This window comes from Heloderma suspectum, chromosome 14, assembly GCF_057233095.1.
Source record: "Heloderma suspectum isolate Gila_16-S chromosome 14, 16-S_ref, whole genome shotgun sequence".
Classification (NCBI taxonomy): domain Eukaryota; kingdom Metazoa; phylum Chordata; class Lepidosauria; order Squamata; family Helodermatidae; genus Heloderma; species Heloderma suspectum.
In genome coordinates, this window is record NC_139471.1 from 12,974,595 (window position 1) to 12,987,671 (window position 13,077).

The 13,077-nt window shown below is 47.6% G+C and overlaps 1 protein-coding gene across 1 annotated transcript in view; it reads left to right on the forward strand.

Annotated features, from left to right (window-relative positions):
* Positions 1-13,077, forward strand: part of CACNA1B (calcium voltage-gated channel subunit alpha1 B) — a 479,093-nt gene that overhangs the window by 354,889 nt on the left and 111,127 nt on the right. Inside the window, exons 22-26 of the mRNA XM_084821407.1 lie at positions 2,181-2,398; positions 5,293-5,422; positions 7,357-7,486; positions 8,450-8,509; positions 11,345-11,451. Of these exons, the coding sequence (XP_084677533.1) occupies positions 2,181-2,398; positions 5,293-5,422; positions 7,357-7,486; positions 8,450-8,509; positions 11,345-11,451 (645 nt within the window). The remainder of the gene's footprint in view (positions 1-2,180; positions 2,399-5,292; positions 5,423-7,356; positions 7,487-8,449; positions 8,510-11,344; positions 11,452-13,077) is intronic.

The following is a 13,077-nucleotide window of genomic DNA, read 5'->3' on the forward strand; positions in this document are numbered from 1 at the left end:
GAGAGAACAGCTATGTTCTTAAAGCTCTCCTGAAAGCAACCACAGAGCAAGCCAATGTATATCTTAGGAGGGAATTCCATAGGGTGGGGCCACCACAGAGTAGGCCTTTCTCTAGTGCCTGCCAATCTTACTGATCTTAGTGGCGAATCAATGAGTAGGGCCTGTGAAGATGATCTTAGAATCATAGAATAGTAGGGCGGGAAGGGGCCCACAAGGCCATCGAGCCCAAGCCCCTGCTCAATGCAGGAATCCAAGTCAGAGCATCCCTGACAGATGGCTGTCCAGCCTCGTCTTGAATGCCTCCAGTGTGGGGGAGCCCACCGCCTCCCTAGGGAATGGGTTCCATTATCGTATTGCTCTGACAGTCAGGAAGTTTTTCCTGACATTCAGCCGGAATCTGGTTTCCTGTCACTTGAGCTCATTATTCCGTGTCCTGCACTCTGGGATGACCGAGAAGAGATCCTGGCCTTCCTCTCTGTGGCAACCTTTCAAGTACTTGAAGAGCACTATCATATCTCCCCTCAGTCTTCTCTTCTCAAGACTAAACATGCCCAGTTCTTTCAGTCTCTGAAATCTTAAAACATGGGCAGCTTCATGCAGGTGTATGTAGTCATATTCTTTCCCACAGCTATGATGAAATAACTTATTGCCAGCATATTACACCTGTGCTGAGGGAACGGCACTGACTGCCTATATGCTGCCAGACCAGGTTTAAGGTTTGGGTACTTGTTTACAAAGCCCTAAACAACTCAGGACCAGGAGATTTAAGAGATCCCCTGCTCCCCTACAGGCATGCTGTGTTGCTGTGCTCATCAGGAGATACCCTCCTGGGTGGTACTTAAGACTTTTGAGGTTCAGCCCATCATGGCATTGGAATAGGGGCTTCAGTTCATAGCACCAACTTGATGGAACTGCTACAGATTAGGAAGTTTATGGAACCTATTGAACCACTGCAGATTAGGAACTCTATGGAACTCTATTGAACCAGTGCAGATTAGGAACTCTATGGATCCCTATTGAACCACTACAGATTAGGAACTCTATGGAACTCTATGGAACCCCTACAGATTAGGAACCCTGTGGAACTCTGTTGAACTTCTACAGATTAGAAACTCCATGGAACCCTATTGAACCACTGCAGATTAGGATCTCTATGGATCCCTATTGAATTGCTGCAGATTAGGAACTCTATGGAACCCTATTGAACCATTGCAGATTAGGAACTCTATGGAGCCCTATTGAACTACTGCAGATTAGGAACTCTATGGAACTCTATTGAACCATTGCAGATTAGGAACTCTATGGAGTCCTATTGAACCTCTACAGATTAGGAACTGTAATCCTAGGCCTCCAAACTAGGGAGAGGATACTGTCAGAAAATTTTCTGGATTATTTTTCTTCCATTTCTTTCTGTTTTCTAAAAATAAAAAAAAGAAAGGCAGTCTTTCCACTATAGTTGGCATTTAGGTGGTTTATCAAAAATTGCATTAAAAACATCAGCATAATAGAAACATGAAGCAGCAGATCCAATCAGAAAGGAGGTTGTTATCCATCAGTAACAAATACAAGCAGCAAGTGGGTGAACAGCACAAAGATTGAGATGCCTTCCCCCCAATCTCACTCCCCTCAAACTATAGGGAGTCAGACACCCTTGACATGCTACTGCAGTCAGATCATCTGGACATCTGCTGGTAGATAGGGATGCTGGAGAAATACAAGATGGACTAAAATGAGCTCAGATGTCTAAGAATCCGACCTGTGGAATCTGGCATGAGCTCAGATGTCTAAGAATCCGACCTGTGGAATCTACTGTGGACTGACCTGCTCAGGACACACAGAGTCCGTGGAGCTTCGGATCTTTTTCTTTTTTTTGGTAAACTTTCTCCAAATTTATGCAAATTTATTCATAGGAAAATACACTTGTTTCTGCTGAGACTGGTAAATATACACTGGAGAAAGTCGAACGGAACGTGGGGCAATAGGTTAAATGATACGTACAAATGTAAATCACGCGAGTTGTTGCGAACCCTCTGACGGAATTATTTGCATATTTTTCCGCGTAACGAGAACAACTGGAATCCATCTGTAAATGGATGCTGGAACGAATGACTGTGAAAGGGCAACAGCCCAAAGGGTTCTCCAGCGGTGAGCTTATTATAATCGTTGTTCTTGTGCTGCAGGGAAGGTCAGTGTGACACAGAGTCTGGTGGGAGTGTGACTCTTGCCCCCCTACACACCCTGCCCAGCACCTGCCTGCAGAGGGTGCCTGAACAGCCGGAGGATGCCGACAACCAAAAGAATGTCACCCGCATGGGTCAGCCATCTCTGGACAAAACGGCCACTGTGAACATTCCCGTCACTGTCACAGCCCCTCTTGGGGAAGCTGCTATCATACCAAGTGAGTGTTTTCAACATAGGAAGCGGCCTGGTGGAAGGTCAGGCTATCTCCATCTAACCCAGGATTGTCTACTCTGACAGGCAGCAGCTGTCTAGGGTAGAGGTGGGGAGCCTGTGGTGGGAATGATGGGACTTGTAGTCCAACAGTATCTGGAGGGCCACAGGTAAGGATGGATGAAAGTCCCTTACCTGGTCCCGCAGCTAGCTTCGCGGTGGGGGGGAGGCGCGCCGTTTCTCCCCCCAAAATTCTTGGTGGGGGGGAGGCGCCCCGCCCCTCCCGGCTGAAATTCAGGCCGAGGGGGAGCACCCCGTCTCCCCGGCCACAAAATAAAAAAGTAAATTGGAAAAAAAAAGTGATAGGGCATAGGCTACGTAACGATTTACGTAGCCTATCACGGCTAGATTTTCAAAGTCAGCCGTGATAGGCTATGTCAATCTTTACGTAGCCTATCACGGCTGACTTTGAGAGAGAGGGAAAAAAAGCGCGTACGCAAATGGCGGCACCCATGGGCACCGCCATTTGTGTTCCTTATTTGGGCACGGGTAGTCTACGTAAAGATTTACGTAGACTACGGCGAAAATAAGGGCAACGCTATTGCGTTGCTCTTATTTTCACCATAGTCTACGTAAATCTTTTATTTATTTATGAAATCATTTTTATGCCACTTTTCAGCCTGAACAAGCCCCCCACCCCACCCCAGTGGTTAACAAAACAAAACATAAAATAACAAAAATGAAAATGAAAACCTGAAAATTGAAGGAGGAGATTTAAAACTTTCAATCACATATTAAACATCATTAAAATCCCAGGGGGACAAGAACATTTTCTCTGCCCATCTGAACAGCATCAGGGATGAAACTAGTCTCACCTCCTCTGAAAGGGAATTCGATAACCAGGGTGCAGCCACAGAAAAGGCCCTGTCCCATGTTCCCACCCACCAAACTCTTTTAGTGGTGGGGCATTTAATAGTCCCCGTTAGGATTATCTCAGCCTCTGGGCAGGTTTATATAGGCAGGTCTAGGATCTGAAAGCCCCAAAGCAACTTAGTAACTATGTTTGCTGATGATGATGGCTGCACCCCAACTTACCCCCGAATGGTGGCTTAGTGGACAGGTGGAAGTGGGAGACCTACCGATTCTCTTTGGAAGGGTTGGATGTCTCATATTGGGCAGGCTGGAACAGACCCCCCCCCCCATTTTCTGGAAGCTGATGCTTGGGTGGGGAGAGACCTTGGATTTGTTGCACTGAAATTTGTGACTACTGCAGACTGGGCTGGATCAAGCTCAGTCCTGGGGCAAACGAAACCCCATTCAGCAAAGTCAGGAGGCAGGTGAAGTTCAGAAATACAGAGTTACCAGCCAAGAAGAAGAGCAGTCCAAAAGCAGGTCTGAGGTGGAGCCAAAGTCAAGCACAGGCAAGCAGTCCAAATCAAGCACAATCCAAGGAACAGAGTCCTGTCAAGAATCAGCAGCATGAGAACAGATGAGTCCAAAAAAGAAGCAGGGTCAAGAAAGCTATGTTGCAAGGGCCTAGGAGCTGGAATAAAGGTGTTGTTCCAACAGCCCTCCCTGCCTAGAACTCAGGTGTATTACCTGGAGCTTCCAGAGCCCCACCCAGGACTCAGCTGGAGCACATCAGAGGCTTCTGAGAAAATGGCCTTGTCTACACATAAAAAGGGGAAAGGTGCTTAGGATAACTATGGAGCAGGGAGGATTAGGTGACCCATGATGCATGCTCATCGCACAACTGGGAACTGCGTGGCATGCACCCTGTGGTTTACTTACCCATCCCTGCTCTGTGGTTATTGTGTCATCCTCCCACCACCGCCACCAATTATCCCAGCGGCCGTTGCATTGGGAAATGGTGAAGGCTGGCTGCTCCGTTCATTGCTATGCGACAGTGACCATTGAGTCCAGCCACACTGCCTAGAGCGTCGCCAGAAGCAGAGGATGCCCTAGGCTGCTGTCTCTGTGGTTGCTGTGTTTTCACACGAAGTGGCTGTTTTTAACAACTGAGATCCCATCACACAACATGGTAAGCTACCCTGGGGCCCGTTAACCCCAGTGCAGAGGGGTGGTTAGCCAGGGTGGTTTCCAAGCTATCATGGTCAGGATTTTGACCCCACACATGACATGCTAAGCCACTGTGGTTCACTCAAAAATGCAAACCATGGTGGCTTAGCGTGATTTCCGAACAACAGGCCCAAAGTCTTCCTCATGAAGGCCCTTCTCCCAAGGAGTCCTTTACTCGTGAGGAACCTTCCTTTGCAAACAAACACTCTTTCTCATAGTGGTTGTTCTGGCTTCCTCTTGGGATGCCATTGCTCTTGGGGGCTAGCAGGTAGCTCAACCTCTGTCTCAGAGGCAGAGCTCCCTTCCTCCTGCAGGACTGGACCTGCCACAACCATCTATCCCCAGAGCCTAGACTCCTCTATTAATCTCTCATAACTTTGTATGGTGCCTAGTATAGATTTATTTGTTTATTCATTCATTCATTCATTATTGCATTTATATCCTGCCTTTTTTCCTCTTGCAAGGAACCCAAGGTGGTTTACATGACCCTCCTCCTCTCTGTTTTATCCTCACAACAACAACAACCCTGTGCAGTGGGTTGGGCTGAGAGTCTGTGACTGGCCCAAAGTCACCCAGTGAGCTTCCATGGCCAAGTGGGGACTAGAAGCCGGATCTCCCAGCTCCTGGTCCAACACTCTCGCCACTACACCACACTGGCTCACCACACTACACTAGCATTAGACATCATATAAGTAAGAAATGATGAGAACGGGTTAATTAACCCCTCACTTGGTGGGAATCAGTCAGTTAACTGGTTGTTAAAGGCTTTAATCAGTCTGAAGGTTGCATTTTGCTGCCACTTTGCTTTTGTCACCCCTGCAGTGAACAACGTTGAATTTGAAACTAAAACAGAAGAGAAGAAAGACATGGATGCTGACGATGATTTGACAGACAATGGACCCAAACCAATCCTGCCTTACAGCTCCATGTTCATTTTAAGTCCTACCAACCCGTAAGTTCTCCCAGCTGCCTTTCTACCTAGTGAGCCTAGACTGGGTGTTCTTTGTTAACGTTATTTGGGCCACAAGAACATAAGAGCCATGCTGGATCAGACCAAAGAACTGTCTAGTCCAGCATTCTGTTCACACAGATGCCTACAGGGAAGCCCCCAAACATGAATGCAAGAGCACCTGGTCACTCACGATCCCTGGCCACTGGCGTACATAAGCATACCGCCTCTGATGCTGAAGGTAGCATATAGCCATGAAGACTAGTAGCCATTGATAGCCTTATGCCACATGAATTTGTGTAACCTCCTTTTAAAGCTATCCAAGTGGCAGGCGTCACTCTGTCTTCTGGTAGCGAACTCCATAGCTTAATGACATGTGGCATGATGATGGGCTTCCTTTAATCTCTCCTGAATCTCCCTCCACTCAGCTTCTGTTGAGTCCTGCTACTTCTTCCTCTACACTTTCTCAACAATATGCATAATTTTATACACCTCTGTTATCTCCCCGCCTCCCACCCTTACTTGCTCTCTTCCTAAACTAAAAAAAAAAGAAAAAAAAGGCCCAGACTGTAACATTTCCTCATAGGGAAGTTGCTCTAGTCACTTGATCATTCTAGATGTCCTTTTCTGAAAAACTGCTTCGTAAATATTTAAGACCTCAGCAAACAGAGGAACATAAGAAGCTGCCTTCCCATTGGCTTGGAAAAAAGGAGGGTCAGGGGAGACATGATAGAGGTGCACAAAATGATGCATGGAGTGGAGAAAGTAAATAGGGAGACATTTCTCTCCCTCTCTCAAAATACTAGAACCCATGAAGCTGATTGGTGGGAGATTCAGGACAGATAAAAGGAAGGGCTTCTTCATGCAGTGCAGAGTTAAACTATGGAATTTGCTACCTGAAGACATAGTGATGGCCACCAACTTGGATGGATTTAAAAGGAGATTGGACAAATTCCTGGAGAAAAAGGCTATCAATGGATACTAGTCCTGATGGCTCTGTGCTACCTCCAGTACCAGAGGCAGTATGCCTATGCACATCAGTTGCTGGGGAACATGAGCAGGAGGGCATTGATGCACTTGTGTCCTGATTGTGGGTTCCCAGTCAACAGCTGGTTGGCCACTGTGTGAACAGCATCCTGAACTAGATGGACCCTTAGTCTGATCCAGCAGGGCTCATCCCATGTTCATATGCCTTAAACCAGGTGAGAGTATTTGTTCATCTAGCCCAGTATTCTGTACTCTGACTGAGAGTGACTTCCCAGTAGAGACGGGTCTTTCCCAGCATCTGCTAATTGATCCTTGTAGCTGTGGATACCACGGAATGAACCTTAGACCTTTCACATGCAAAGGACAATCTTTACTATGGAGGAAACAAATGTGCACAAGGAAAGCCTTCTCTCATGTCCTTGTCAAATTCATTTTTCCAGAGCCAGCTCCAGATTTGAGGGTGACTGGGCCAAGTGCCCTCTGGTGTGCCCTCTTATCCCTTGGTGGACCCTGGTTGGTTTACCTGGCAGGAGTGGCAGAGACCACCAGCGGTGCTCTGGGCAATATTGAGAGGCTGAGCCTAGCTGCCATTAAATTTCCCAGCCCTGGAATGACGCTATGTCTGGGCCAATATGGGAAATTAAAATGGTGGCTAGCTGCTCAGAGTGCTGGTCTAAGGGTGGGGAGGACGTAAAGTGGAGCATGGGGTTCTTTGGGGCGCTGTTGGGGTGGTGGGTCCTGTTGGGATGATGGGGCACTGGCAGTTCCCCACTGATACCAAATCCTGGTGCTGGCCCTCCATTTTCCTTTCTGACATGGCTATCTAAGGAGATCCCTATCAACAATATGATTTCTGTGGTGGTTGTCAGGGCTAGGCCCGTCTGCTGAATAGTGAGGCAACAGAGACTTTATTGCATAAGTGTGTTATCGTTTTTGCTTGACTCTCACAGAATCCGGCGTCTGTGCCATTACATTGTGAATATGCGTTACTTCGAGATGGTCATCCTCATCGTCATCGCGCTCAGCAGCATTGCACTGGCTGCCGAAGATCCTGTCCAAGCCGAGTCACCAAGGAATGAGGTGAGGGACCTCACTCTGCCCAATTTTCACGAGGTTCAAATGTTGCAGTGAATGTTGCCATTCCAAGGTATGTGGGGTGGGGGATGTTTGTAAGGAAGACACACATCTCCCACACATTTTCCTGCCCATCTATGAGCTGCCATCATGCCTAAAATCGCGGCTAAGCCTTTTACAAAAATGGCCATTTTGTGCAAAACGGTGGCTGCAAATTGCGCGATTCGTGCAAAATTGCAGGCATAAATGGCCTAATGGTCCAAGTTGGCCTGTAATTTTGCATCAATCGCACTATTTACGGCCAACCTTTTGCACAAAATGGCGATTTCCATAAAAGGCTTACCTGCTACTTTATGCAAAATGGCAGCTCATGGACAAGCAGGACACCGTGAGCTCTTGCTGGGTGCCTGCAGACCATCCAGCAGCTTGTCCTGCGTGTCTGCCAGGGTCGGGCAAGCAGCGGGGCTCTGGTGAGCTGCACGCGGGGTGGGCATGGGGGAGTTTGCCCATCCCCACTTTCACCCCCACCCAGTACTGCAATGTAGCCCCCGAGAGCTTCTCGAAAATTGGGTTCAGCCCTCAGACTGAAAGAAGTTCCCCACCCCTCCTTTATAGTCATTCTTGTTGAGGGAAGCCAGTGGCCAGCCATGGTACTATAAACAGAACTCTGTGCATCATAGGGAGATGCTCCAGCCTGAAGCCCTGGTAGTCCAACACATGGAGCAACTGTGCACAGAGTCATGGGCTCCTGGTTCTATCTCTAACAGCTCCTGGTATTCTCTGAGTAAGGCATGCCTCTAATTTTGATCGAGACAATGCATGTCTTCCTAGGAGAAACCCCTTTGGGTCCTGTTTGAAGCTGTAATAATAAAATAATCCTGTCTCTGTAGAAGCTCTACGTTTTCTCTGCTGCTTTTGTCCAGATTAATTTCACACTGCCTCCTTTCAAACTTCTCATTCTGATTTTAGGCCCTCAAGTACCTGGATTATATATTTACAGGTGTCTTTACATTTGAGATGGTGATAAAGGTAAGAATCTGTTTCTGTTAGGTCATAGGAACACAGAAAGCTGCCTTATACCGAGTCAGACCTTTGCTCCATCTAGCCTAGTATTGTCAAGATTGACTGGCAGTGGTTCTCCAGGATTTCAGGCAGGAATTTTTCCAGCCCTACCTGGAGATGCCGGGGATCAAACTTGGGGTCTTCTGCCTGCAAAGCGGGGGCTCTGCCACTGAGCCATGGCCCCTCCCACAGCACATAAAATTATTTGCTCTAATGTGATCTTCTGTTGTTGGTTTATTTTTGGTTGATCACATCATTACTAACCACAGTTACAAAGAATCCTTTACCATAATTAAAGAGTATGAAAGAGACTGGGAGTGACTGGTAATGGAGAAACTGACACATCAATTCAGACATTCAGGCTAGAATCCTAAGCACTAATCCTGGGAGTAGGGCTATCAGTGAAATCCACAATGGAACCAGATGAGTTTGGATTTTGATGAATCTGACCAGTGGATTCTGCAGTCGACTGGCTTTTCCCCTGTTGGGTCGATTCCACAGACTTGCGGACTGTTTTTCTAACCTTCAGGAGTTTTGCACAAATTTCATCATAGAAAACATATGCAAAATAATAATAATAATAATAAAAACCTGGCCAAAAATGTGCATTTTCCCCATAGGCTAAAGCATGAAAATGCACATCTGGGGGGAATTTGTGCATTCTCGCATGTGCGCATTTGCACAAATGTGCATTTGCGCAAATCCAGAAACGAAACAAAAAATGTTGGTAGGCAGATGGCAGAAAGAAAGGTTTTTATGTATTTGGAAATACACAGACAGTTGTCTAACAAATCAACACGTTTAAGGAATAACTTTCAAATTCAAACATGATTGGGGAAAAGTGAAGTTTGAACTCATTCCAAGAGGCAGGATTAATCTGTTGCTCTGTCCATGTGTAATATTATGCTACTGTATGTTATAGTTTTAAGTCTTATTTTGTTAACTGCCCTAAAAGCCTCAGCTATTGGGCAGTATAGAAATGATGATGATAACAACCACCCAACACTGAGTAGGGATGGGAGAGAAATTAATCCAGCACTGAGCAGGGATGTGGGGGAAATTTGTTCAGTTCATACAAACTGAACAAATTCATACCTCCCAAACCAATACGTGAACCAATTATGCTTTGATAGCCGCACATCTCCGAATTTGTGATGCAGTTCTTCAATCAAAAATGCACATACAACAATGTGTATATTAGTGAAAATAACACACAAAAGTGCATTGTATTAGGGGAAATGGCTTGCCAAAAATGTGTAACTTAGGCAGAAATTGTGTATAAAAATGTGTACATTTGGAGAAATGCACACATACATGCATGCTTAGTGCTGATTTTTTTTTAATGCAAACTGATGCGGAAATGGGTCAAAGTGAACTTAATGTTGGAAAAATGAGAAGAACTGAGAGAAACCAACACTGTCACATTTATCCTTCCCTATCACTGAGTTAGAAAATGGCAGAGTGACGCAATTCCTGGCCTTTCAGAAAAAATGGAAAGCTGTTATTGGCCACGATTCTCTATGAGTGCAGGATGGAGTTGTTCTAGGCCTTGATGTCTCTACGCTGAAAACCCTCTTGGAAGTTAGAGTACGGGATGGCACGGATGCCCAATACCGTCCGGGAATCTGGCCAACCCCCCCCTGCCCAGACCCCAAGCCCCACTTGCCAAACCCCTGCCCCCACTTGATCCCTTCCCGTCCTTGGTGAGCAGCCCACACATCCCGGTGGCCTTGTCAAGCTCCGTGGTCAAAAATGCGCATATTTGAGTATGCAAATGGCGACTGCAGAGCTTGACAACGCTGCCCGGGTGAGTGTGGGCTGCTCACCAAGTGTGGGATTGGCTCAAATGCAGACTGGGGACTGGCAAGCGTGAGCAGGGGCTGGGCTGGCACCCGGAGAACCCAGGTGGGGGTGGGTTTGCACATCCTTAACTCTAACTTCCAAGAGGGCTTTCAGTGTAGAGACATCAAGGCCTAGAACAACTCCACCCTGAAGTCAGAGTAGAAGATCAGTGCAATTGTAGGCCAGAAGTAGGGATGTACGAAACACCTACCTGGCTCTGCACCGGGCAATCCATGTGGGGGGGAGGCGCTCCGTCCCTCCCCCCAGAATCCTCGACGGGGGGGAGGTGATCCAGTCCTCCCCCCCAGAATCCTGCCTGGCCGGCTCCACTCCGCGGCCAAGCCACGGAGCCGCCAGCTGGCTCCAGCTGCCCACAGCTGGACATCCGGCCGCTGGGCAGCCCTGCAGGGATGCAAATGGTGGCTGTCGTAGCCGCCGCCATTTGCGTCCCTGTATTGAGCCATGATAGGCTACATAAATATTTATGTAGCCTATCACGGCAGGGGGAAAAACCCCAGCGTACGCAAATGGCGGTAGCCACTGCCATTTGCTTACGCTGGGTTTTTTCCCCCCTGCCATGATAGGCTACGTAAGTATTTATGTAGCCTATCACAACCTCCGCAGGGATGCAAATGGCATCCCTGCGTTAGCTGTGATAGGCTACGTAAGTATTTACGTAGCCTATCACGGCTATGAAGAGGAGGAAGCGAATGGCGGCCGCAGGACGGCCGCCATTCGCAAAGCAGCACAGACGGGAGAAGGTAAGTGCTCTGTTTCGCATGCCTTTCGTGGGGGGGGGGCTTCGTTCCACGATGGTCTTTGAGGGGCTGAATGCACTGGCATTCGGCCTCACCGAGATCCATCGTGGAATTCTCTGACATCTCCAGCCAGATGTCACAGGCTGTCTGTATTCCTCCCGTGGGTCTCATATCTTTTGCTCTGCTTTTGCTTCCTCCAAAGATGATTGACCTGGGCTTGCTGCTCCATCCTGGCGCCTATTTCCGTGACCTCTGGAACATCCTGGATTTTATTGTGGTCAGTGGGGCTCTTGTGGCCTTCGCCTTTTCGTAAGTAGTTTTCCTTTGCTGGCTCTGATTTCCTGAACTGGAAAGCGGCAACCCTGAACGGGAAACACGGTGAATGCCCTGGTTGCTTTTCCTGGAAAGGGGTTTTGAAGCTGACGATCCCTGTGTAGATTTGGTGACTCAAAAGTGCGCACATCCTGAAGGGAAGTTTCCCCTTTTACACGGTTTTTGATGTGTGTATTCTGGGATGTGGAGAATTTCTTGTTACTTTTTGTAACTTGGGAGATGTTCAACTCCTCTAAGGGTGTGCAGATATCCCCCTCTTTGCCCCCAAAGAGGCTGAGCCTTTGTGAGCATTCGAACAGAACGCAAATAATAAATAACATCAGTTTCTGCCTGGGGATTCTGGGACAGGTAGTCCCTGCCCCATCCAAGGTCTGGGGAATGTTCACCGCTACCTTCTCCTACCTTGCCCTGCTACATGTGAGCTGGTGTGCCCCAAAAGCGTATACCTGGGAGAAATATTTCCATTTGTTGCTTGTTGGATTTTAGTCTTGGGACTTCTTGCTGCTGCCCTCTCAGATGTTTTTCAGGGATGTTGAGAGCCTTTAGCTCACAGATGTACCAGCCCCACAGCTGGCCCCACTTCTCTTCCATTTCCTTCCTATTTCTATATGTGTCCCTCCTGATTTTATCTCAGTTCTGGAAAAAGAGGCCTGCTCGGCTGAACTGCACACTGAGCTCAGTGATCCAGGACTTCCAGGATGGTTAAGATACATCCCCCCCAATGCTTTTCATTTCCCCATGGGAGATCAACTCACTTGAATTTCTAGGTCCTTGTAACATGTCAGACACCTGCTTGTGGATGCATGGATTCACACCACTAAGCCACCTCCTTGCGATGTTATCTGTGTACCTTTGGTCCTGTTGATAGAAGAGAGATTGCAGTTTAGTTCCCCCTTGTTCCACAATCCTGGCTTTGTTCTTTTTCCTGATCAAACCAACAGACAAATAAATTATGAACAGGGATTATCTAAATGTTCAGTGGGGTGGGGGCGGGGGGAGCACACAATAAAGCCTTTCTGGGACCATTCCACTTCAGAGCATAAGTAAGGGATTCCATGTTTGAATGCTCCTCCGGTTTAAAAACGAAAAGCTCCCTATCTGTGGAAAGCTAGCTGGTCAGGGAGAAGGGCTCCTGCCAAGCCATATCTTTGACACATGACTTGTACATGCAAGGATTTCTTCTTTTCTGCCTTTCCTTCCTTCCTTCCTTCATGTAGGAGAGAATTCAATCATGCAGCTTTTCCCTGCTCTCCAACACAGAGGTGACACAGTACATACTAACCCCACTGATCATGTGGATAGGTTGTCACGGCTCCCAAACTGGAGTGCTGACAATGGGGGTTTCAGCAGACCTGTGCACCGCTTCTGTGCACTTGCAGACATGTAAACTGCCCAGACAGCTTCAGCTATGGGGCGGTATAGAAATGTAATGAATGAAATGAAATGACATCCCCCACCCCCTGCCCCACCGCAAGCTCTTTCCTGGGAGCTGCGTCTGCATGCTGGAATCCCACATGACCGCGTGAATAATAACAAGTTAATAACAAAACCATGTGCGGGGGGCTAGTCCCAGAGATCTTGCCCATGGAATAGGCACCCCAC